This window comes from Cavia porcellus, unplaced genomic scaffold (assembly GCF_034190915.1).
Source record: "Cavia porcellus strain 051 isolate PalLab524CR breed Dunkin Hartley unplaced genomic scaffold, mCavPor4.1 scaffold_13, whole genome shotgun sequence".
NCBI classification, from domain to species: domain Eukaryota; kingdom Metazoa; phylum Chordata; class Mammalia; order Rodentia; family Caviidae; genus Cavia; species Cavia porcellus.
In genome coordinates, this window is record NW_026947496.1 from 67,488,701 (window position 1) to 67,516,539 (window position 27,839).

The 27,839-nt window shown below is 41.1% G+C and overlaps 1 protein-coding gene and 1 non-coding gene across 2 annotated transcripts in view; one reads left to right on the plus strand and one right to left on the minus strand.

Annotated features, from left to right (window-relative positions):
• Nucleotides 1-27,839, minus strand: part of Itga9 (integrin subunit alpha 9) — a 410,762-nt gene that overhangs the window by 137,281 nt on the left and 245,642 nt on the right. Inside the window, exon 18 of the mRNA XM_063260331.1 lies at nt 6,994-7,144. Within this exon, the coding sequence (XP_063116401.1) occupies nt 6,994-7,144 (151 nt within the window). The remainder of the gene's footprint in view (nt 1-6,993; nt 7,145-27,839) is intronic.
• On the plus strand, nt 11,691-11,797 carry LOC111757902 (U6 spliceosomal RNA). Its single transcript, XR_002792153.1, has one exon. It is a non-coding gene; the product is annotated as a U6 spliceosomal RNA (small nuclear RNA).

Here is a 27,839-nt window from a genome sequence, read left to right on the forward strand (position 1 = left end):
ACTCTGTGATTTGAAAATGGACATCTGGGCTTCTCCACCACTTCCTCGTGCTGGTCACCACAGGAAAGGCCCGAGCTTTCTCTCAAGCACTTTCACTCTGTGCTAGGATCTCTCTGACTACTAGACCAGAAAACACTACGGCAAGAGCCACAAGCAAAAATCCAGGTGGCTGTCCAGAAGGAATTTCAAGCCTGCACTCAAGCTATCTGCTCCCCACCATGTTTTCTTGTTCTCCTAAGATTGAAGGTCAGGATCTGCAAAGAAACTGAAATTTTGAAGATTCTAGTGAATGTGGAATTTACCTTTGACACTGGGCTTGAGAGACCAGCAATGCAAGACAAGGAGCATTCAGCTGCTTTAGAGCCTCAGCTGGGCTGAGAGCCAGGTGGGGGGATTCTGTCTGCCACAGTGCAGGAAGTTCAAGATAAAGTCACCAGAAGGCTGGGGCACTGGATTAACCACAGGAAAGGGGTGGAAAAGACTTACTACGTTCCAAGTATCAATATCCACCCTCAGGGCTCTCTTACAAAGGCAAGCAGCAAGTTCTTTCATCATCTTAATGGTCAGGCCAATATGACTATAAATATCTAATGACTGCATTTTACTGGGGCCTACTATTAACTTGACAAAAGACACCCAAGAAAGTGGAGCACAATGGAAATCAGTTCCTGTGCTGAATAAGAGCTCTGTAGAGGGCAGAAAGGCTATTTGCAATCTGTTCACACACTGACAGATGTGTGATCCTGCCTGCCAACCACTCTGAAAAGCAATAGCTCATTTCCTATCTCCTCTGACTTACCTGGCCCTGTTCACATGTGTGGGTTTCTGTGGGGAACCTTGTGTCTAGGCCAGACCAAGCAGCTCCTCAAATATAAAAGTATGCAAACATGTAAGTATGTAAATCCTTCCTCCTCTATTTAGACTAGAAATTGGATCAGTTTTCTTTCCTGGTGCCATCTTGAGCAGTTTGCCTTGAAAGTGAGAAAAGACTTCTGAGAGAAAGGGAATGTCCTTTATGTGGGATAGGTAGGTATAAACTGGAAGACTCACTTTACAAGAACAAACTTACAAACCCTTGATATTTTTGTCATAAAAAATAAGTCTTTGAAAGCCATATACATTGACCCAAAACCAACTTGGAACCCCAATTTGCCTTGTCACTTAACTCACTTTTCCAAACCAGCAGAAATGAGTTCTCTTTCAACCTTGTCACACCTCCCACATGAGGTCCCGTCATGGGAGGAAATAAAAGAACACAGGGCCCATCCCTCCACTTCAATGTCTCAAGGCCATAATTTCTCAGCCAAATTCCAGGACCCACAATGAACCAATGCTGAACACCAAGTAGTTTCAAAATGCTCTGAAAACTAGCAAATGCATGGTAAGGAGAGGCAGTAATTCTCACCCACTGAATTCATGAACATTCTTCTTCCTCACTTGCCTCTCCTGGCTGTGCCAGTACTGAAACTTAACTTCCTTCTTCTCTTTATTCTTTCCTATGTCCCTGCTGCTGCCTGATATCATGACAGTACATCCTGCTGCTAACTGCCAGCCCAGGAAAAGATCAGAGTTCAAAACTGGAAGACCAGCTCCTAATGAGTAAGTATCTTTCTGTACCATCATAAGTCAGGGCCACCTATGTACTTTCTGAGTAAATGAATGGTCTACCTGAGCAGGGTGGAGAGTCAGGGGCCTCTACGGTAGGTTATACAACTCCATGTCTTTCTTTACTCCACACTGGATGCCTATTATTTTACTTCTAAATCCAAATTCCATCTTAGATACTTCTTGTAATGATAGCGAAATATAAAGACTTCAGTCAAAGTAGTTTTTGACACATAACTGACTTTAAAATCTCCATGGATATATTTGGATATATATATATATATATATATATATATATATATATATATATCTCCCTCTTTGCCCCCTTCCTTCCCCTAAACATGCACACATATACATGAAGCCCCTAAACTCCAATATATATGACTAGTTTATCCGCTGCCAAGGGAAGGACATCACATGCAACAAGACTGCAGACAGAAAGTTCTGCCAGAAATGCAGATCCATGAGACAGGCAGGCAGGCAAGAGAATGGGACTAGAACATACGGGAAGCGGCTATGCTGGAAGTCCCAGGCTGGTGGCCTGCAGGATGTGGTCAGTGGACATGTTTTGCTTGGTTCATACAATGTTCAGAAAACATTTTAATTAGCTGCCAAAGTCATGAGATCACATACAAATGTGAATTTTTTGTTTTTATTATACAATAGGGAAACTGATAATACTAGTCCTCAGAAACCCTTTCCCTGTGGTCCCTGAGTGCTGCTGGAGCAGCAGCTGACCCTATGGCTGAAAATGGTACCATCCATTTTCCCATCTCCACCTCTCTCTACTGCCCCATCTCCAGATCCATTTGCCTATTTACACACCTGCCTTGCCTCATCCCTGTAGACTGTGTGGCATGTGTCACTACTTCTTGCACTAGAACTCCAGAGATTATCAGGCCAGCTTGTAGCTTCAAGGAGCCCTGCAGATGATGACAAGCCCCAACCACATGCCTTGCACATTTCAGGGCGCTCCAGCTGTTTTCACTCACCAGGATCTGTACCTTTACACCCAAGGAAGCCTTCTGGTTATGCAGCTGGTGGGCAGAAACACTGGGAATGGCCTCCCAGGAGATGTTAAGTCCCACAGCTCCCTCCTCCTTGATGTGTTCCACACTGTTCCCAGGCTGTCCTGCAGGGCTAACCCCACTGCCCACTTTGGCTGGTTTAACAGCTCACTTTTCATTTGCGGCCTCTTGCTGTTTCACTGTCCCATCATTGTTTCTTGCCTTGAATCAATTGGCCCTCGAGTCCTAGCTTTCAGGCCAGTGTCTGGGAGTCCCAGAACAAGACGTCATATCACACTGTGTGAAAGAATCCTCTAAAAGCCTATTCTGCTATTTTCCCTTCTCTCGTGGCACAGCTTCTCTGTAACTCCCTCACAAATGGCTGCCTCCCCTTTGTACCCAAACTCAGGTATGAACCCTCTGAACCTGGCCTGAAGCTTGTATTTTCATGTCCATGTCTGTGCACCAATATGTACCCTGGAACAGATCAATACCATGGAGATGCATATGTGGTCTCAGTCCCTTGGAATTACAGACCCACTCACTTTCCCCTCATAACCCCTCTCAGTCACATGAGTTGCTCATGAGGCTGGAGACCTGAAAACCTTAGAACTGCAGGCATCAGCATTTCTAAAATGTTTTGTCACCCCGCCACTAAAAATGTCACTGGCCTTTGTCCCACAGGGCAGCTTGTTTCCACTCTGTTGGGAAGGCTTTCTTGCTCTCCCCAACCCTTTCAGCCCAACTCTTGTCTGTGCTAGCCACATAGACAGGCCTGGCTCTCCTCTGCTCACATCACCTGCTCATAGCAGTTCCTTCTGAGGTCAACCCATCTAGCTGTTGGAGTAATGGCTTGCATCACCTTGTTATATTTTCCCTCAAAGGAGCTTTTCAGCACGTCTACAGGGCAGCTGGCACCTTGTGCTTTAATTATGTGATGACATGCTTTTGGCCCTTAAGTTGTGAGATCCCTGGGAACAGGGAATAGATTTTTGTCATTGAGACTACTAGTGGCCTGATACAGCCCCTGGCACTTATCAAGTACTCAATAATTGCTGACTAAATGCAACCATTCCTGTGCTACAGAGTCAAGAAAAGCCAAGACCTTTTCTTGTGCCAAGTGGCCCTACATAAACCATGGGCACCTACATCATTGCACCAGGGTCTATACTGAGGGGAAGCCAAGCTGGGAAAGTCTGTAGAGTATGAACTCCATATCTGAAAATATCTTCATGATGACTTCACAATGGAGGGCAAGTTGGCTAGATTGTAGAATTCTGAATTTGCAGCAGAATATATTATTCTAATTTTTGATATTATTGTTATAGAACACTTTCTAGAAAAGTGGTTTCTTTGTTTTGTATCAAGTGTTAATAGCATAATTTTTATATCTTTAAAATTCAATTTCACAAATATATGTGCAAATATTAAAGTGTGTTTAATAGCTCTGCCTGATATCTGCAGCAGACATTTAAGAATTGGAGATTTTTCTTTTATATCCAAGGAGTAGTTTTTGCTCTTGTCTTCTATTCCAGTATTTTTTGAACCATCTTCTCTTTGTTGATTCTCCAGTTCTCACCTTTTATTTATAGTCTTCACTGTAATCTTTTGCTGCAAATTCTCATGGATCTTCTCAAATACACCTCCAGAACAATGGATCCAATTCTTGTCCTGTTATTTCAGCTCTTTCCTGCTCATCACACACACTTTGATTCCGCCACTGCTTTCTTGATCTCATTAGAATATTTCCTTATCTCACCTACAACCTGCACTTTTGTTGGCCTCCCAGTTCACTCCATTTTCATCCTTTCTATTGTTTAACTATCTAATCTTTCACAGTCATTTTTTTTCTTGAATTTCCTTAAGGATAGAAGTAGACGTTCTGGAAATTTTACTTTTGTTTTCTGTTAATAATCTTTTTAAAAATTATGCCATCCATCTGTAACTGGAGCTATGCTTTTCTGGGTTTGAATCTTTCTGAAGGACCTGTGCCAGTTCTGTTAGGTCTATGCATTGCTAAACAGGCTATGTGAGCTCTCTACCACTCACTGTACCTCACTCCCCACATACGTGTGGTTAGAAACTTGTCCTGATCTGGCTGAAGCCAATTATATCACTCGTTAATCAACCTTGCAGTATGATTGTCATGGGAGAAGAATTTGTTTCTTTATTGTTCCTTCTCCTACTACACTGGGGGTCATACTGCTCATCTGTTTCTCTGGGTGTTCTCCTTCCTTACACCGTCATGTTGTCTTTGTGCCCTGCCTCCGTTCTTATACTAATGCTATCACCTTTCTGCCCAGTTGCAACCTCCATATTCCCCACAGTCAGCTCAGTGACTAGTGATTCATACATGTGTCATTCTCAGGCACACTGTCCTTAATCGAGTAGAGCTTGTCTAGAAAGAGAGGCGACTCACCACACTTGACCAAGTGGCCAATGATGATGTAGGGGTAGAAAAAGATGCTGTCCTCTGTAACTTCAAGGGAGGATAAGCCTGCTAACTCCCCCAATCTGTTTCTATCCCATGTGTTGGATCAAGGCTAGATTTGACCTGAAAGCACACTTATTTCTCTTTCCTATATTGCCTCTTCCACTGTTTTCTGAGAGAAATTATCAATAAGCCACATGCACTGGATCCCATGTAGGGAAGAAAAAATGGGGAGATGTACATGAGGTCCTTGGTATATAAGTGGATGGTCAAATGGTAACTCCCATCCCCTGAACAGCTACAGAACTAAAAATATGATCATTTGCTGATACTGTTTATAATATACATGAGTATTATCTATAAGGAAATTGAAAACTAGAAATAATCTAAATACCTAATAAGAACTTGTAGACAATTCATAATACCCATATGGAAGATTATGTAATCTCTAAACTAATAAATAATCTGCCTATGCCATAAAAGGAATCTGAAGGTGATTTATCACATATCTGTATGACAGAAGATTATCAAGCCAAGAAGAAAAACATGACAAAGGAAAGCAAAGCAAGGTACAGGCAGCTACCTGGTTTATAGAATAACAGGTCAAGACCTATACATTGATAGAGGCCAGCTCTGAATTTTCTACTAGCTGACAGCAAGAATGAAGTCTAGTCACAGACTATGTCCAGAGATTAAAAAACAAATAAATGAACAAACAGACAAAGCCAAAATTACCAGGAAAAGGTAGCTATTTCCAAACCTGAGGCCACAGAGAAATTTCTGCCACAGGTCCTGAGTGAGAAGAGTCTGTTGCCTAATGACCGAGTTATTAACCACCTCCTTTTAGTTACTACAAAGCTAAGTTATCTAGGTCTGGTTCCTGAATAAAACCTTCTCCCCATGCTACAGTCTTTGATTGCATCTGTGGCCTGCAACCTAGAGGCTTCTGATAGCTATTAAACAGCAGCATCTGCAATGACTTCCTAGAAAGCTCTTGGAGCACCCTCACTCAGGGCAGCTCTATGTGCTTCCATTGCTCCCTGGGCTCAATAAAGTTGGCACAGTCTTGTCAAAACAGTTGAGTCTGGCAGATGACTGCTTGAATAGGAGGCTGGCTGCCTACTCAAATGTGCACCTGGGACATAATCATGCTCATTGAGGGGCAGGGATAAAGTGATTTTGGTTCCCTTTAATGCAGAGCCCAGGCACCACACCTCAATGCTGTAAACACTGTAAAGAGTTGCAACCTCTCCCATCTGAGTAGCCTGAACACAGGGCTGAGGTATAATGGGCTTTGTGCGAGTCCACTCATTGCTCCTGGCTGCCTGAGGAGCCTGCTCCTCAGCCTCCTCAAAATTTGAGGGGTGTCATGGTAGAGAGAGAACACCAACTTCTTTTTTCTTGAGTCACGCTATCTATACATGACTCATTCAAATAAATCAGTCCACTTTAAAATACTCTCACTCAGTTCATGGAAATAATTTGATTTCCTCAGTTCACTTGAATATAGCAAGAATAAGTATGTCAAAGAGTAGGCCAATACAGAGGACTGCCTAATAGAAAACATAAAGTATATTACGGATGACAACAGAATGATAAGCAGTGATCTGCTGTCATTACTAACTTTCACATCAACTAAAACTAGATTCTTCTAGAACATGAATGTGCTGGAGACAGAACTATACTGACTTGGAAAAGGAGCCAGACATAAAGCTATAGCAGGAGGGTCCAAAAGAAGAAAGGGATGGGAACAATGCAAGATACCAACAGTAATCCAGAGTGTTTATGCTGCCTCTTTGGCTGTACTAACACATGCTAAGTTCAGTATGGAAACACAAAAACTCTAAAAATTCCCAATATTCCTTAAAAAGTCTTTGTAGAACCAATGTATACTCCAACCTATAAAGAAAGTCAGCAAGTGAACAGAAGTTTGAAAAATGTCTTCCTTACTTTCTGCCACATGTTGATGAAGAAGAGCTCCCGGGACACATTGAAGGACACATTGGCATCATAGGCATCGTCCCCACGGTTGGAGATGGAGATGTTTAGAGAGATATTCTTCACAGCCCCTAAAGCTAGATAGGGGGTTTTCTCGTCAATACTGCAATGAAAAAAAAAAACTTCAGTTAATACTCTGAAGATTATATTAATATAGCATGAAGCATCAGGATTGTTGAGGGTAGGGGCAAAAAAATCAGAACTCCAATCCTAGGAACTCTACCAACCAGGCACAGGTCCTGGGGCAGTTGGCACCATAAGCTCCAGTATCCTCATCTAAAACACATGGCTCTGCCTTGCCTAACATTAGATACTTGTGTGATTCAAAGGAGATTCTCTATTTCGAACTTGTAAAACTGTAATACTTAATCTATCCATGGAATTAATGCATTCATTTGGCTAATTTTGCACACCTATTACCATCTGGTTACTGCATGTAAGGGAAAAACTAGTGAACAAAACAGAGTTCTTAGAAATCATGAAGACAGAGGACACATTCATCATAAAATATTTTATAAATATCATCTTGGAGAACGCATGAGGAGGATAGCAAGTACCACATTTAAAAGGGAAATGAGTTGTGATTTTAAATACAGTGATCACAAAGCCTTGCTAATGAGATAACCCCTCAATGAGCACCTACAAAAAGGGGAATAAGATATGCAGGATTCAGTGCCCAATGAAGGGAGAGTCTCTGAGGTAGGTGTGCACCTGATGTGTTCAAAGAAGAGGAAGGAGACCAGTGTGGGTGGAGAGGAGTGAACAAGAGAAGATAAGCTTAGATAGATGAACAGGTGGCACTGGCAGATGTCACAAGGCCTTTTGGGTCGACACCTGCACTTTTACTGTAAGCCAGACCAGAGCCCTTGTAGTGCCCAGAACCAAGGGGTGGTGTGACCCGCACGCACACTGGGAAACACTCACACTGACTGTGATGGGAACAGTGTGGAACAATGAAGGGAGAAGCAAGAAGCCTGATGGGAGCTCCTGCAATAACCCAGGTGTGACACAGCTCAGATCGAGCAGCTGGGGTAGTAAGGAGAGTATGTTTTGAATCATAAACTCAAAACATATTCTGAGTATGTTTTGAAGATTGAACCAATAGTTTTTTCTCAGGGTTTACAGGAAGGGTTTAGGAAAAGAGGAGCCAAAGATAGCTTGGGGTTTTTAAATTCAATAAGCAGAAGATTTTCCACTCAGAGAGACTGGAAAGACTGTGGAGAGAGAAGATTTACCAGAGAAAATCTAAATGACTACTGGATTTTAAAGGAAATACCAAGGCAGTTGGAGGCATGAGTCTGGAGCTGAAGGTGTCAGGGCTAGAGATGCACACTCAGGACTGACTAGACAGGATGCTATGTAGGAGCACAGAGAGAGAAGTGGTCTCACAGGGACAAAGCAGCAAGGGAGACCAAGAAAGAGAAGCTGGGGAGGTAGGAAAAAACCCAAGGAAGACAGCACCTCAGTGAACACAGGATATAAATTCCCAGAAAGGAGTGACCAGCTTTGTCGTACATGGCAAATAGGTCAAAATCACCTGAAGAATTACAACTGGCCACTGGAATTAGCTACCTGGAGGCCATTGGTGACCTTGATAGGAACAATGTAGGGAGACTTATGGGGTAAAGCTTGACTGAAATAGGTTTAAAGACATGGGAGGAAAATAAATGGGAATGGTGAGTAAGACAACTATCTGGGGGAGTTTTTTGTTTGTTTTTTGGCATCAGGGATTGAACCCATCTTACAATTGCAAGGCAGGCGCTTATGTCACTGAGCTAAATCCCTGGGTCTTTTTTTTGTTTGTTTGTTTTGTTTTTAAATCACGTATAAAGGAGCAGAAAAACAGTATGATAGCTAGCAGAAGAAGAGTGCTCAAGGGAGTTTGTTTTTTTTTTTTTTTTTAAGATGGGAAATCTCATAGTATATTTGCATGTGAATGCAATGGGTCCTTCACAAAGGCAAAATTAATGAAGACATGACGGGGACAATTGCTGAGTGGGGTCTGATAAGCAAATAGAAAGGCCAGTGGGAGGGAAGAAAATGGAGCATAAGGTGCCCTTCCAATGCTTGGTGGATGGGCAGAACAACGTGCAGGTTTCCTTGTGACTGCTCCCATTTTGCAATGGACTGGAAGCAGAGTCAGTGACTGGGATAGGGAGGAGAATGAAGGCAAAGGTTTGATGGGTGAGGAGATGACAGGAAAAGGTGGCCCTGAAGAATAAGGACGTGAACTGGCTAAGGACAATGAGGATGATGAGAATGAGACTAGGAGGAGGATAACAATACAGATATACTTGTGACTGATGGTTTATTATGTGTTTTGAGCTCAGGAAAAAAATTAATTCATATCAGTGGCCACTCAGTAATTGGAAGATATGACAAAGCATATGAATGAGGGTTTGTATAGGGCAGTTGTTACTTTTGGCCACTCAGGATCCTGACATCTTCTTGGCTTGAGGAACTCTTGTGATAGACTGGAAGAGAGTATCAACAAAAAGAGGGAAGACCCTATCTCTACTTTATGATCACTTGGGTGGGGGCACCTAAGAACAGTCACATGATCTAAGAGTGATCACCAACCTGAATGTGTGCCAGATGCTACCACATGGGGCTAGGAGTTTTGAGGGTTTCACAAAGGGTATAGGCACTTCTGAGATTATTTGAAGTGTCTACTGGAGGGCTGAGTACCCAAAGATGGCGTCCTGAGCTAAGCCTGGTATCCCCTATTTTCGCCCATGTTGGTAGCTCAGGCTTTTGGCTTTTGTGCTAAAGACTTTCCAATAAATTTCTTTTCTGCTTAAGCTAATCAGCACATGTTTTTGTCATTTCCAACCATTAATACAACTAATACAGCATGAAAGAGAAGAGAACTATTGAAACTCTCAACAGGCTATACTACTTTGAAATACAAATTTTAGGAGGAGGAATCATCATCACCCATCTACGGAAAGGGAATGTCAGTCCTTAGGGTATCTGGCACATCAGCAAGAAAAACATGTACAATGAGAAGTCTGATGGCCTTGGATTGGAAGCAAGAGTTCTGAGGATCCAAAGAAGATGTAAAAAATTAACTTAGGGAAGAGTTTCAAATTCTTGAACAGCCTCCAATAAATTAAGACCCTGACCTCAAACTACTGTAGCAATTATTTATTATTATTGTTGGCCATTTTAGTTTTAAACATTTGATAGGTTGTTTCTGTCCTCTTTTTAGTTTTTGTAAGATTAAAGGAGTAATTGTCAGACCTTGAGTTATGCAAGAACACCAGGCTAAGTTTATTTGGAGGAGGAACTGTAGAGACACAAGCAGCAGTCACCACACAGTGACCACTTTCCATGACATACTAAGCAGAGAGACAGTGTAGAGGAGCACAGGACCATGGGTTAGGCCATGTTTCTCATTCTAGTGCTGTTCACATATCCAGCCTCTTTCACTCAAGTACAAATGTCAAGAGGTCAGGCTAAGCACATCTAAATTTTTGCCAGTCCCCAAATGGTGGGCCTCTGTCACTTAAACATGCAGCAAGGTTATTCCTGGGATTTCACAGTTAAGTGATTCAAATATAGTTTCATGATTAAGGGAAGCCAAGCATTTTCCAGGGCAAGATGTAGACACAAATTTTTAAACAAGCCTCAAAAGTATATTCATTTTTTTCTCCTAAGCTAAAAATCTACTACCAAATCAATACATCTTTGTTTCCAAAGTTATTCTTAGCAATGAAATGAAGTTGTACTTTGCCAGTATCTTCCTGGGTACTGTCAAACATACCCTACATTTGAAGTCTTACAGTAACTGAGAAAGGGTCTTGATGTAAGTCCCATGTTTAGAGATGAGGAAATCACAGGCAGAGAGTTCTGTGACCAACCAAGTCACTGTGCTGGATGAGAACCTAGTAATGTCTGTGCATTCAAAGCTCATTCCTCTCCATCACTGCCACTTCTTGAGCCCCTTTGCCTGCCACTCTCCTAAAAGGTCCTTCCTGAACTCCCTGCAGGGGTGAAATAAACCTCCCTCTTGTGAGCTCCCCACCCCATGTGTTTCCATCTGCCCTTCATGGCACTCAACTACACCATGGCCACCTGTTTATTCGTGTGGCTCTTTGACTGAGGATTCTCTAACTAGAACCTAAATATTGTACCAAAGGACAGGAACATTTGCCTGGCTTTGCTCGCCACTGAACTCCCAGTGACAGTATTATGTCTAGCACAAAATTTCTCAGGGAATTAAATATCTTGAAAAATAGATTCTTCTTCAACTAAAACAAACGAACACAAAAACACTTGTGAAATGTGAGGCATGAAACCTCTGTGTCTGATGGCCTGACTTTCAGCAAAACTGACAGAGAGGCTGGTCTCTCTTAGGAGTGCTCATGGACCCTTGCTGAATGAGAGTAATATCTACAGCATTCCCACAACAGGTCTTCAGCTCAACCTCCATGCTTTGCAGGGAAGAAACTGAGCCCCAGAGAGAGAGACCATCACAGTTGAGGTCACCCAGTCACACAGGGGCTGAGGTGGAACTAGCACCAAATGCCCTTGAGGATAAAGGATGTACAAGTTACAGCTCTTTAAAAAACTCCTTCCAACTCAGGAAGTACTTTGGTGAGAAAGGCCTTTAGTGACATCTGGTCTGCCAAAAGAGTAAAATCATCGTGCTTGCTTCGGCAGCATATATACTAAAATTGGAACTATACAGAGAAGATTAGCATGGCCCCTGCACAAGGATGACACACAAATTCGTGAAGCGTTCCATATTAAAAAAAAAAGAGTAAAATCATCAGGGACAGCTGATGGGCAAAACATTCCATAGGTGCATACTTATTTACTGTTTGGTCACAAACTGAATTGGATGAGAACTGAATCAAATTTAAGGTTAACACTGAATTTAAGTACTGAATTTGACTCTGTTTTCATTCAATTCAGTTTGCAATCACAGAAAGAATTAATTTTGTAAATCAAGATATCACTGTATACCTTATCAGTAATTCATTCACTATTCCAAATGTCACATACTACTGGTGATAATTTGGTAGCTGTGCTGCGTAAACCCTCATAATCTCTTTAGAACGTGTTCTCTTACTCATTTGTTGCCCTGTATTACAACAATCACTCAAAATTCCCTGGTGGGAAGATGTAATCTATTTACATGATGCCACATAGACTGAATTACTAAATACACCAAAGGGAATTTTCATACTTTTATCTAAACAATTATCTCTGAAATTCAACAGGAGGAAACTAAAAGTAGCTTAATGATGCTGTAATTTTCTGAGCTCGGATGTGGTGGCTATACTTTTGGGAGGCTGAGGCATAAGAATTCAGTCCCAGAAATTTAGCAAGACCTTATCTCAAAATAAAATCTGGAGATGTAGCCCCACGTTCCTCAGATTCAATTCTCAGCGAATTATAATAAAAATTTTCCACTGGATTATTTTAGATTTCTAAAGTATTAATGATATAAACTGTGATAGTATGTAAGTAATTTATGATTAGAATCTACCTGTCATAAAATATCACACTTTTCCTTTGCTGTTAGCATAAATCTAGACTGAATAAAGAATGCCACTGCAAGTGTTGATCAAGTACATTCTAGTTAACTATAAATATCATCTTTGTTACTACCATTTGTCAACCAAATCTATTATTTGTTAATTACAACTCATGTAACTATCTATGGTGATTATAGAAGTCCATCTGTTTCTTCTTTATTCCTTCTTTACCCACTCTTTCTTTTTAGTTACCTGCTTCCTCAGTTATTTATCTGTTCACCCAGTACTTTTTAAAAATTATCTTTCCTACTTCACATACACTAAAAAAACACAACAGAAAATGAGTAGTTGAGGCAGTAGAGAAATTGGAATCCTTGTGCATTGTTGGTGGGAATGTAAAATAAAATCACTTGGAAAACAATGTGACAGTTTCTTTAAAAATACATAGAATTACCATATAATTCTATAATTCCACATTTGGGTAAATAGCCCCAAAGAATTAAAAGCAGAGACTCAAGAAATACTTGTATATTTATTTTCATAACACCACAATTCATTATAGCCAAGTATAGAAGCAACTCCAACATTCATGTACAAATGAATGGATAAAATATTACATGTATATACACTCCATAGTGTTCTTGTCCATAGAAATCATATCAAACAGAACACTGTGAAGCAGACTGGTTCTCCCCAGGAGCAGTGTCAGAACTGAGGACAGCATTCTCCAACAAGGATTCAGCATCCAACAAAATCACAGTGTGTTATAAAAGCAATGATACAAATTACACAGGTACAGAGCACCAGTAATTTAAAATCATAAACAATGCCTTCCATTCTTAAAAAGGACAGACATAAAATCAGATGTGGAGTCTGACAGCTGGTATGGAGGGTCATTTGAGTTGTCACTTTGCAGATGAAGACGGTTTAATGACTTGCCCAAGGCCACTCACCAGATTGTGACAGAACCAGACAGTTCCAAATCTTGCTCCAATACTCCTTGCCCTTGCCCTACTCCTACTCCTTGCCCTCCAATACTCCTTGTTCCTATTGCTCTGAAAGCTCATAAAATATAAAGAAACAGTTGCGATTTATATAAAACACACTTGGTTATTAAAACAGTAGAAAAGAAACAATGTTTGTCTCCTTATCATTTAGAATACTTGGAATATTAGGGAGGTGTCATCTACCAAACTAGCCAAGGTACCTAATTTTCTCCCAGACCATTTTCCTTGAAATTTGAAGAAACATTCAAAATGAGTCTGAGTGCTTTTAGCAACTTTCATGGGCACTGTCCTATTTTGATTCCTTATTGACAACTATCAAAGCTTTTCAATTTCCAGAGCTTAAAATACAAACATGAGTAAATCATACAACCACAATTGCTCACTTGATACCTATGAAGGATAGGCACAAAGTAACAAATCAATGGGTAGTAACATCAATAATTAAAGGATGGGTGTTCGAGGAGTGGGAACTGCCTGGCATCTCTCTAATGCATGCTGGTGAGTGACTTAGCCCTGAGATGTACTGGACGTTAATAAGATGCCAAAGGAACAGGTGCAGAATAAGATGCAAGAGAAAGTCTTGGAAGAAAGAAATCAGTTTAGATTAAAGGTATCACAAGAAATTCGCTGCCAGTAGGAATTGGGCCACATCTTAAAGAAAAAGAAGTACATGAATAGGCAGCAAAACAGAAAGTACCTTCTAGGGAGGGAGAAAAAATATGAACAGAGTTCATGTGGTGGGAATAGTAAACATATATTTTTAGCAGTAAGATTAGTGGGAGGTGAGTAGAGTACGAGGGTATATACAGATTCCCTTGAATCTTGAATGGCAAGGTTTTAAGTTGATCTTCCAAGCTTGTGAAATTATTACCTTGAGTCATTAATGTAAGTCACGTGACAAGCAATTTGTTAATAATCAGGCACCAAAGTGAAGACAACACAAATTTTAGTAGGCTATGACTGCACTCCTGTCTCTGGGGCCTTACCTCTGTGGCCTGCATAGGTTACAAACTTCCTCTACAAGCAGACCCATCTCTTTGCCAGAGGGCTCTTCTCTATAGGTCTGCAAAGTACCTAAGAAGCAGCTCTTGTTAGGCCCTGCATTACCCTTCAACACATGACTGATGGGAACAGGTATATAAAGAAGCCCCAGTTCCCTTGCACACGAGGTGGTACAATTCTGTGCTGCTCATTATAGCACATGGCAAATAAACCCATAAAATGTGACTGATCGGAATTAAGTGTACAAAATACATTATATTTCAAAGACAACATATAGACACACGTTAACAGAATATAAAAATCTCAAAAATTATTTTAACATTGCTTGCCTTGTATTCATGAAGTCCTTAGCTTAATCCTTAGCACTTCATAAAAATTGAAAATAGTTTTTCCTAAAACACATGCTCCAGTGAATACTGTGAAGTGCAAAAAGGGACAGGTATACCACATGAGAGATTTTATTTACCACAATGTTTGTGTTTCACCAAAATCTGATGCCCAGAGTTGTATTGGCAAGTGAATGTCACATATTACATGTAATGTGGTGAGAAAAAGAATGCAAGCTCTGTGGGTCTAGGGGACAGGAATGTCTTAGCATGGGTTCCTCTAGAGGCAGACACTGAGAAAGGTTTGTGAGGTAGTCCCATAAAACCCTAGGCGAGAAGAGGAAAACAAGGCATAAAAGGACAGGCAACCAAGAAGGGCTGTGACATCAAGCCAGTTACCTCTGGCACCTAGATTTCATCTTGCTGCGATATTGAGAAACCACAGAGTGCAGGTATATTGAGAAGAAACATTTATGCGCAGTCATTGGTTGAGGGCTGTTGCAACCACAGGGGGCAGTATCTACTAGGGGAATTTTTGGTTGGCTACATAGCGGGCAGAGGGTGGCACAGATGCAGTTCCAGGTTGCCGGCCAGCAGGGCTTAAATGCAGGATACAGATAGCATTGATATGGCCTGATATGGGGTCCTGTTCCAGCTTTCTGAATAGGACAATGGCCCAGTGAGTAAGGCAGTTCCTGGGAAAGACTTCTTCAGTCAATTCTGTTATTTCTGAAGGAGGGCCCAGACTCCCTCCAGATAAACTCTACTCCATCCTTATCACCACAAGCAGCTCTCACAAGGACACATCCCAGATACCATCGTTTCAACTTTTACTGATGCCTCCAGTCCACTTAGTCCTCACCGTTCTGCCAAATGTGAGTGTGGGTATTCTGAACATCTGGAGAGCTGTACCAGCTACCTACTGCTGGTAACTGTTCTTAAAGGTAGATATGCCCATACTATGCAGGTTGGTGACTACTGTAAATATTGCCACATCCCTAATACGCTTTGCCCTAAATTCATGTGCCCTGCCCCAAACTAATGTGCTAACACCTTGGTGATACTGAAGGGAACACACTTTAGTATATGTTTAGGGCAATTCCCTTTGGGGAGACTGATTAGGGATAAATATGAGAAGACAGAGACAATAGCAAGTACAACTGTCTGAGCCCTTCTCCACAGGGCATAAACTCAGTAAAGTCCACCCTCAGCTGCCTTCGGAAGCCAGGGACCTAGGAAGGGAGCTGTAGATACCGCCAGGGCACTGGCTCCAGAAGGCTGCTGTGGTGTTTACTCCTCCATTTCTGATTGTCCGAGGGGATAACTCCTGCTTCATCTGACAGTTGTTCAAAAGCCCCTGGATTCCTTACAGAACCATTTTCTTTCTGTCTGTCTTTTTTTTTTTTTTTTTTTTTTTTTTGGTCTTTTTCATTTTTATCGGTACTGGGGATCGAACTCACGACCGCCTGCTTGCAAGGCAGGTGCTTATGCCGCTGAGCTAAATCCCCAGCCCCAGAAGCATTTTCAAAGAGCTGGTTGGAACCAGAACAGTGTCAACTCCTCTTTATAGAAACTTCCATTAAAGTAATATAAAATTTCATTCTCAAAATCACATTTTTATATTTATATCAAAGAATAAAACTGCTAATATCAGCCTTTAGTAGGAATATGCAAGGGTAAATGCCATCTTCAAAGGCTATATATAGCTTCTATGAAGGATAAGGCCATGTTCTGGGATGTAAACAATAAAAATGATCTCTATAATGGAAACAGAAAAATATACCAGTTTTTATGAACATGTGTCACGAGATCAAAATTTAGAAACCCATGGGACTTCAAAGCCAAATGGTACCAGAGTATCAGTAACAGATCAACCTCTCTATTTTGCAGATGAAAACACTAAGGACTAAATAAAGTAAGTGGTTTGTTAATTGACTTGTTAACAAGTGACACTAACTTGCCTCTAGAATTCAGTACTGTGACTAAAACCTACTATGTATTAGACAGGGTCCTGCTAGTTCACTAGAAGGAATTTAAATGGGTAAGAAGAGCCAGAAAAAGCACAGAGAGATGAAAAAAGCCAGATGCTAGAAGTAACTGGTACCTTTAGGGCTGGAGGACACAGAAAGAGAAGGCAGATGATGAGCTGGGACTGCGAAGTAGAAGTTGAGACTACAGAGGGATAGCAGCCACTGCAAAGGATGCTGCTTGATACAGGAGGGTCAGAAAGAAATACCTTTCCTTCTCTATCCCTCATTTCACTCTTACCATCGGCTGGACTTAATGGGAGCTCGGGAAATGTAGTTTTCTGCAGTTGACCTCTGTGAGCTGAGGAGAAAAGATGGGGAGCAGAGTGACATGCTATATTTTCAGACTCTCAGTCCATTATTCTCAACTGGAGAACATTGTTCTCCAACTTTTAACAGTCATTCTTGAGTGATAGGATTCCAGATAAACAAAGCTTGAAAGTGCACCAAAGGACTGCAGTAAAGTGAGTGATCACAGAATAATCCAGTTAGCTTCAAAACTTTTCCTTCCCACAGGGATGGGAAATTTTTCTGTCCCCTTTCATAATTGGTGACTGCCAGTTTTCATAAGTGGTGACTGCCAATTATGTTGAATGCCTATATATTTCATTAAAGTGATAAACTGCTTTGAAATCAATTCTCATTGCTATAAAAATCATTAAACATTCCTGAATTAAACATTCATTAAACATTAAAGGTGATTAAATCATTAAACATTTAAAGGTGATGATTATTTAAAGGTTTATTTTACTAACCAAGAACCCCGAAATAAAAACCACTTCCTTTTTTGTTGAAAGGGAAAAAGATTATTAAACATTCAAAAGGAGGGCTGGAGATACAGCTCAGTGGTAGAATGCATGCTTAGCAAGCTCAAGGCTTTGGATTTGATCTCCAGCAGGAAGGGAGAGGAGGAAGAAAGTACGAAAAGGAAAAAAGAAAGAGGGAAAGGAGGAAGGGAGGCAAAAAAGGAAGAAGAAAACAGAGAATGAGAGAAATGAAACACATATTTAAAAGTAAAAAAGATTCTGTATAATTCTAACAGGAGTCGAGCAATCAAATTTAATTTTATTTTATATTTTAATATATTCCTCTTCTCCTGTGGTATCCTATAGCTCATCCCACCTAACCACAGGTAATCTCCTTGGGTTACAGCCTCTGCCCTGAACTATCTGCTTTAACCCTTCTGGAATTCTGCCTCCTGATCAGTTCTAGATTCTTTCATTTCATACCATGTAACAATGCAATCCCTTGCTCCACTTAAGTGTCACAGCAGGATCTGTGTGCTTCTCTAATAGGTCCATCCCACCCTATCCTGTCACCCCTGAGCTTCTGTTCCAGTTGCCCTGCCTTTGGATCCCTCTGGCTACACATCCCGGAACTCTGGCCCACCATCAGTCCAATCTCCAGAGTGATGGCTCCCCTAAGTCCTAGACTCCCATGAGCATCTATCTGGACATTTGTTTGCTTTCAACTACAATTGAAAATATCTGAATAGCAATGACCTACATTAATTATTTCCTGATTTTGTTTTAAATCCAAAATTTAAATACAGTAGTCTTCTTTAACTCATGATTTAGGTTTCAATTACCAACAGTCAACAGATATTAAATAAAAATATTCAAAGGAAAATTTCAGAGCAATTCATAAGTTTTAAATTAAGAATCATTTTGAGAAGTATGATGAAATCTCATGTTATCCCACTTCATCTTTCCTGGAACGTGAACCTCTTTGACCTGAATATCCACACAGTATGTATTGACCACCCATTAGTTACTTAGCTGCCATCTTAGTTATAAACATCAGAGTGCTGTGCCAAGTACCACTTGTTTTATCTAATGGTGGCCCAAAGTATAAGAGTACTCTGCTGACAATTTTATTAGTATATTACTACAATCATACTATTTCACTTTTATTCTTTTTTAGCTCTTAATATGCCTAATATGTAAATTAAACATCATATCTATGAGTAGGAAAAAACATAGTTATAAGTTTTGTACTACCCATAGTTATAGGAATCAACTATTAGTCTTGGAACATATTTCCTGAAGACAAGGGGAGCTATTATATAGCTTTAATATTCTTATTACTAATATCCTCAAATACCATATAAACCAACAGTAATATTAAATGGACTATGCTATGTGCATGTATATTCTATCTTTCTCCAGTAGTAAGTTATTATGCCATATAGTGTCTCCATATCTCACTGTGATGTATAAATATCTTCCAATCATATAAAATGGATCAATATGGGTATTAGCACCAGCCAGAGAAGTAAATACCATTGTAAGATACCCACTAGGATTGACATTGTGTCAGAGAAATGTCTCCTAGAACTTAATTTCTTATTTGGAAACCTATTTTTTATGAAGGTAGAAACACCTTTAGCTCTCTCATACTTTCACCTGGGCCAGTTTTATGGCAATAACATGAGAGAAAGAAAAAAGTACTACTCAGGTGTTCTGAGTCAAAATAGTGGTTCCTCTAGCAATATTCAGATATTTAAATGGCTATTTTAGAAAATAAAATACCTAGGTCCCTACTGACTTCAGCTGTAGCTCTGATTCATTTAATGATGCACATAATGGCAGAATCAGTATTTGCTTCACAAACCATCTTCTTTCTAATGAGGCAAACATAGCAAGCTAGAAAGCCCCTCTGTGTCCCTCTAGGTATCTCTGGTTTCCTCCTCCTGCCATCTGTGTGACTGTGGAAAGAAATGCTAGTTTCCAGCTAACAGAATTCAAGTCCTCATCAGCCTTTACTTCAAGGAGCAATTTCTGGCGTCACGAAATCATAGGACATCTGGAACAAATCAGGTTCATTCACTGTAACAACTGGATTAAGGATAAAGAATTGGGGGGGGGGCGCCAAGGAATTCTCCAGATCTGTGGGCTTTACAGAGGTCTGATGTCATAGGACAAGGATGGTTTGTAACAATGCATGACTTGACCCAGCAGTGACACACTGCCACAGTATGCCACACATGCTGCCATTCATCTGCCCACACTCAGCATGCAAGCTTCTGCTCTGCATTTCACAGAAGTTGGCAAACCAACAATTCAAGAGAACTCACACCAGGAAGGCCTCCATGGTCCCTCAGCAGGTAACTCTGCTGTGGTCACAATGTTTCCCAGGTTCTAGTTCAAGAACCAAAAGAGATAAACATGGTCACAGGCAAGAAAATACACTGAAACTACAAGCCTCTGTAGACTGGGCATTCTGTCTCCTATAAAGGGAGGCAACAAGCAGGAGGGAGGGAAGTAGCTCTTTCCACCTCTGTCTCCAGCTCTCTGGGAGTCCCTGAGGGTGGCAATGGCACACGTCACCCAGTTGCAGTACCTCAGGCAGCCTTGTGACTTGCCCACAGCATAGCTACCCATACAGACTACATCGCTGGCTTCTCTGTGCTGGGTTCAAAGCACTTATTTTATAGAGCTCATCAAAATTCTTTTGGAGTTCCTGTGTCGTTAATGAACAAGGAATAAGAAATGACTATTTTCTTCATAATAAGTGTTATCACTGATAAGTCACACAGAAGGGTAACACTTCCTCAAGTGGTTTTCAAGTTTGTCCAACATTTTTAAAAAATGACCACAGTTTTAAAAATGAATTCCCAGTTCTAGATTAATAATAAAAACACTTCATCTCCTCCAGAAAGTAGATCAAAACATTTTCTCCTGTCATATGTATCTAAGGGAAAACTTTGAGAACACAAGTTTTTAACCTGTTTTTGTGCCATCATACTTCCTTGGTGGTGTAGTGAAGCAAAAGGATCCTGTCTCAAAATAATTGCTTTAACACATACACACAATGGGGCCATAAGTCATAGATTTCACTGCCGGTCAGGTTGAACCAGTGGTGCGTGCATGACTGTCTCACACACGACTATAGCACTTCTACCGCCAGTGGTATAAGTTGCCTGATGGGATAGTCATGCATGTACCACCAATGATCCAAGCCATTCAGAACATGTTAAATGCAAAATATAAAAAATAAGATTACAAAGAAATTAATTATACAAAATAGAGTCATAATTATATTAACAAATAAATAGCAAAACAATGTATACTCCCTTTTAAAATAACATACTAAATAATAAGATCTGGTGGTGGACTTAGTAGCTTACCATAGCTTTGAAGCAGGGGTAAACATTACTGGTATTTTGAAATATCTGCAATACTATAACTTGGTGTGAAGAAATCTGGGACTTCTACTTGTGACAGAGTCACAGGTGACTCTAATATTACTATGGTTTGTAGTCTACCTTCATAATTCAACAAAATGCTGATTTTTAGTTGGAAGTTAGTGAAAATATAGCTGTGGTTTTTTTCCTTATCCAAGTTCACAGACTCCATGAAGCCCATGCACAGATCAAACAGGGGACAGATAGGGATCCCAGATTATGAGTTCCTGTCTGGTGGGAAAGTGAGTATCAGAAACTGGTTTCACAATACAGAGTATCTCTGATGGAAGGATGGATGGGGAGGGATGGACATGAACTCATACTTGGACACCAGAAGGACACATAGGAGTTGCATTTCTGACAGGTGAATAACAAGATGTCACTAAGTCTAGCTGGTTTCCTTTACCATAATTCTATCACTACAAGACTAACAATGAGCCATCTTCTTACTGAACGAGGGGAGCATGATTAGAGGAACGCAAATTAGAATTTCCTAATTCTTAGCTTAGGAGGTCAAATGGTTTGCATTCTTCCTCACCATGAAAAACATGACATCCACCTTTCATCCACATCATATATCACAGAAAAATTTCAAAACCCACCCCAGAAATTCTGTCAAGGAAGGTTGATGATTCCAACTGAGTACTCTGTGTTTTCTTAAACAGTAGAAACCATTTCTGGCCAGTAAGAACATTCTGCAGTAGAAGCTATCTTTCATAGGGTGTCCCTCTTCCCTTATCCCTTGGGTCTGTATAATCCACTTTAAAAGCAAAGTCCCAGGGAAGATAAATCCAGAAACAATCTCTAAGACCTAAGTGCCACAGAGCAGCCCGAAGGGGCTTCCAATACATCGTTCTATGGCCTGGTATTTTTAGAAATAAAAATACCAACCACCTCACCAATTCCAAGAGGACAAATAGCTCATCAGTAACTGTCCCATCACTAACATCTGAGAAGTACATTGAACTTGATTTTCCTTTGAAACATGAGGTTCTAAGAAGGAATCAACTTGCCTGGCCAATGAAGAGAAGAGCAGACAGAAAAAACATGTAGTACAAATTCTAGTGTCTCACGATGGGTTCCTTAGACACAGAACTGGTGGCAGGCACTGAGTGCTTTGTTGGAAAGCCAGGGAAGCACAGAGAGCAAGACTGTGCAGTTGACCTAAACCGTGTCATGGAGTTAACCTGCACTTGAGATAAAGGACTGGACTTTGGTACCCCAAACCAGGTCATTCACTGGGTGGGGGATACTTCTGGGGGTATAACCTCCCAGGCAAAGCAAGAGTGACTCCCTGAACCACAGCAGGGACCTCTATGAGCAGTTTGCAGTCAACACGACAGCAGGGAATGTGCACCTGCACTTAGCTGGTGCATCAGCTAAGGGATTTGGGGGAAGCACCTATAGCACACATTCAGCTCTCATTTGGATGCAGATCATCTGGAATGAATTCAGGAAAGAAGACTCATAAAATCTACAAGTCTTCTATGGATCCCTCCCCTCTCATGGCAACTGCAGTGAACTATGACTTATGGGCACACTGTGTGAAATGTAAGCCTCACCTTTGGCTCTAGACAGTAGGGTGTCTACTCCAGACAAAAGAAAAGGATTGCTTCTCCTTGGCTACAGCTGTCTTTGGCTTTTCATCAGTGGAAACTGAGCAGGGTATCCTTATGATTTGTGTAAGGTTATATCAGAGGTGGCCCAGAACAAACTTGGAAGAAATGCCAATGAGAAGGTATGTGCAAAATAACAAGAAGAGCCTGTGTCAGGGAAGACTGCTACAGAAAACAAAGAAATTGTATGATTTTTGAAATTTGGCTTTACTTACAATTCTGCTACAGAACAGGTGTGTCTAGTGTTTAGTGGCAAGCAACCAATGAAGATAGTGACACAAAATAAACTACAAAAATTTTAGTAAAAAACCAGAATGTGGGTTGCATCTGTAAGAAGGGAGAGACCCAGTAGTTTTATTCTTTTGATAGGTCCATTCAGAAGGAAAGCTATCATACTATTTTGACCCTAGGGGAAATACTGCTACAGAGAAAAACCTCTAATATTTGGCTATATTTCTATGTGTGTGTGGCATGCGCACACGTGTGTGCGCATGTGTGCATATGACTGGGTATTGAACTCAGGGCCTTCACAACTAAGGTAAATCTAAGCCTTCTTTCATTTTTTGAGATAGGTTCTTGTTAAGTCACTAAGATGCCCAGGCTGGCATCAAACTTAGGATTCTCCTGCCTCAATCTCCCTGAGTGTCGAGACTGTAGGTGTTTATCGCCATGTCCTGCTCAGTTGGCTGTATTTCAAAGCAAATAAAAATAGGCAGATCTGGGGTGCCCTCACTGGCCTCTCTGCGTGTCTGGAGGACTCTGGATTTCTGCGCCCAGACTGCTGGAGTTCCCTCAGGCTTCCAGGTGCAGTGAAGGAGAGAGGTGGGTTTGAGGCTTCCACATCAGCCTCCCCATTCCCGGCTTCATTTGGAGACCTGCTGAGCTCCCGATAGGTGGGCTGGCCCACACTACCAGCCTAGCCCAGCCTGTTTAGCTGCCGCGCCTGGCCATAGGTCTGCAGAGGAGGAGCTGGGCAGATCTGGGGTGCCCTCACCGGCCTCTCTGCGTGTCTGGAGGACTCTGGATTTCTGCGCCCAGACTGCTGGAGTTCCCTCAGGCTTCCAGGTGCAGTGAAAGAGAGAGGTGGGTTTGAGGCTTCCACATCAGCCTCCCCATTCCCGGCTTCATTTGGAGACCTGCTGAGCTCCGGATAGGTGGGCTGGCCCACACTACCAGCCTAGCCCAGCCTGTTTAGCTGCCGCGCCTGGCCATAGGTCTGCAGAGGAGGAGCTGGGCAGATCTGGGGTGCCCTCACTGGCCTCTCTGCGTGTCTGGAGGACTCTGGATTTCTGCGCCCAGACTGCTGGAGTTCCCTCAGGCTTCCAGGTGCAGTGAAGGAGAGAGGTGGGTTTGAGGCTTCCACATCAGCCTCCCCATTCCCGGCTTCATTTGGAGACCTGCTGAGCTCCCGATAGGTGGGCTGGCCCACACTACCAGCCTAGCCCAGCCTGTTTAGCTGCCGCGCCTGGCCATAGGTCTGCAGAGGAGGAGCTGGACAGATCTGGGGTGCCCTCACTGGCCTCTCTGCGTGTCTGGAGGACTCTGGATTTCTGCGCCCAGACTGCTGGAGTTCCCTCAGGCTTCCAGGTGCAGTGAAGGAGAGAGGTGGGTTTGAGGCTTCCACATCAGCCTCCCCATTCCCAGCTTCATTTGGAGACCTGCTGAGCTCCCGATATGTGGGCTGGCCCACACTACCAGCCTACCCCAGCCTGTTTAGCTGCCGCGCCTGGCCATAGGTCTGCAGAGGAGGAGCTGGGAAGATCTGGGGTGCCCTCACTGGCCTCTCTGCGTGTCTGGAGGACTCTGGATATCTCTGCAACCAGGGAGGGTCCACAGGTTCCTGAAGCACTGCGGCCTGTGGTGAGTACACTAACCCGGCTGCAATTGAAGAACTGTGGAGCTTCCAAGGGGCAGGTGGGCGCACAGTGTCCCTGAGGCCCAGCTTGTCTGGAACTAGGGAGTTCTGAGCAGGCAGAGGAGGGCCACTGGTTCTGTAGGCCTAATGGCTTGGAGTAGCGCGGCGCCAGAGTCTCAGTAGCTCCAAACATAGAAGGGGATTTTCAACAGATCCTGAGGAAGCTTTCAAATAACACTTGAAACACAGAAATATAGGAAAATGACAAAACGAAAGACCAAATTACAACCTCAAACCTCCAGCCCATCTCAAGAAACCCTAGGAGCGATGTATATAGAAGAAAATATATCCCACCCACCTCATATATTGGACACAATAGCCACTGAAATTGACAAGCAACTCCAGGAAGCTTTAAAGAAATTCAAACTCGAAATAATCTCCCAGATAAAAGAAGAAATGATAAAAGAAATGAAAGAGACTCTAAATATATCTAAAGAAAACACAGATAAAAAATTGGAGGAACTAAACAAAAAGATAGAATCCCTAGACGAGCAATATAAGAAACAAACAGAATACATAATGCAGATGCACAGAGATATACAGGAAATAAAAAACTCCACTGAAAGTTGTAAAAACCGCCTTAATGAAAGTGAAGATAGAATTTCAGACCTTGAAGACAGGATTGCAGCTAGTGAACAGGAAAGGAAAGATCTTTTGAAAACAACAAGGAACCAGGAAACAACAATTCAACAACTGCAAGACGATGCAAAGAAGAATAACATAAGAATGATAGGGATTAATGAAAGAGAGGGAGACAACATGAAGGATGTCAGGAGGATATTTAGAGAAGTAATAGCTGAAAATTTCCCAAGCATGAGATCAGAAACTGACATCAGGATCAGTGAAGCATATAGAACTCCAAACAGTCATAACCAAAATAAAACTACACCCAGACATATAATAGTCACCATCCCAGAAATCCAACACAAGAATAGATTATTAAAAGCTGTCAGAGAGAAAAGACAAATCACTTATAAAGGAAAACCTATCAGAATCACAGCAGACTTCTCAGCACAAACGATAAAGTCAAGAAGAGCATGGAGTGAAGTATTCCAGATCCTAAAGCAAAATGATTTCCAACCAAGACTGATATATCCTGCAAAACTATCATTCAAAATAGATGGTGCAATACGATACTTCCATGACAAAGAACAGCTGAAGAACTTCATGAACACCAAACCAACCCTGCAAAAAATATTGAAAGACAGTTTAGATACACAAAGGAAAAAACCACTAAGCAAAGCAAATAATTAAACAGAACCGAAAGATAAAGATGCAACAGCAGAGAGATAACATTCCTACAATTAACCAGCATTTAACAGTAATAACCATTAATGTAAATGGTCTCAATGCACCAATCAAAAGAAACAGACTAGCAGAATGGATCAAGAAACAAAATCCAACCATATGCTGTTTACAGGAAACCCATCTAACCCAGAAAGATACTCACAGACTGAAAGTCAAAGGATGGAAAACAATTCTTCATGCAGCAGGAATCCAAAAAAAGGCAGGAGTAGCCATTCTGTTTGCAGACAACGTGAACTTTAAACCAACAATGACCATAAAGGACGAAGAAGGTCACTACATACTTGTAAGGGGAAAACTCCAAGAGGAAGAGATAACTATCTTAAATATATACGCACCAAACTCCAGAGCACCCAGTTATATAAAACAATTATTAACAGAAATGAAAACTCAAATTATCAGTAACACAATTGTAACAGGAGACCTTAATACACCACTGACACCAAGGGACAGATCAACCAGACAGAAAATGAGCAAAGAAATAACAGAACTGAATCACACCTGTGAACAAATGGGTTTGATAGACATATACAGAATGTTCCACCCAACAACATCAGAATACACATTCTTCTCAGCAGTACATGGATCATTTTCTAAAACAGACCATATATTAGCTCACAGAACATATTTAAGCAAATGCAAAAGAGTTGAAATCATCCCTTGCATATTATCGGATCATAGCGCTCTGAAATTAGAAATTAATGACAAAGGATACTGCAAAAATTCCGCAAACACATGGAAACTAAATAACACACTCTTGAGTAATCAGTGGGTCACAGAAGAAATTAAAGAAGAAATTAAACAATACCTAAAAGAAAATGAAAATGCAGATACAACTTACCGGAATCTGTGGGATGCAATGAAAGCCGTTCTGAGAGGAAAATTTATTGCACTGAGTTCCCACATCAGGAAAACAGAACGAATACAAATAAATAACTTGATGCTACACCTCAAACAGCTAGAAAAAGAAGAGCAAGTCAAGCCCAAAGCCAAAAGAAGAGAGGAAATTATAAGAATCAGAGCAGAAATCAATGCAATAGACTAAGAAAACAATCCAAAGAATCAACGAATCAAAGAGTTGGTTCTTTGAAAGAATAAATAAAATCGATAAGCCCCTAGCCAACCTTATTAAAAAAAGGAAAGAAAAAGCTCAAATTCATGCAATAAGAAATGAAAAAGGAGAAATCACTACAGACCCAATAGAAATACAGAGGATCATCAACACCTATTTCGAAAACCTCTACTATCAAAAGTTTGATAACACAGAAGAAATAGACAGATTCTTAGAAGCATATGAAGTACCAAAGCTAGATCAAGAGGATATAAAACTGTTGAATAACCCAATCTCTGCTAATGAAATTGAGAATGTAATTGGGTCCTTGCCCACCAAGAAGAGCCCAGGCCCAGATGGATTCACTGCAGAATTCTACAAGAAATATAAAGAAGACATAATGCCGACACTCCTCAAACTATTCAATGAAATTGAAAGGGAAGCAATCCTTCCTAAGTCATTCCTGGAAGCAAATATTACTTTAGTACCAAAACCTGAGAAAGACCCAACTATAAAAGAGAACTATAGACCGATCTCCCTAATGAACACAGATGCAAAAATCCTCAATAAAATATTGGCAAATAGGATCCAGCAAATCATCAAGAAGATTATACACCATGACCAGGTGGGATTCATCCCAGGAATGCAAGGATGGTTTAACATACGCAAATCAATAAATGTAATCCACCATATCAATAAAGCCAAAAATAAGAATCACATGATCATCTCTATAGATGCAGAAAAAGCCTTCGATAAGGTCCAACACTTATTCATGATAAGAACTTTACAGAAAATTGGAATAAATGGTCTTTACCTCAATATAATAAAGGCCATTTATGACAAACCAACAGCCAGCATCATACTAAATGGCCAAAAA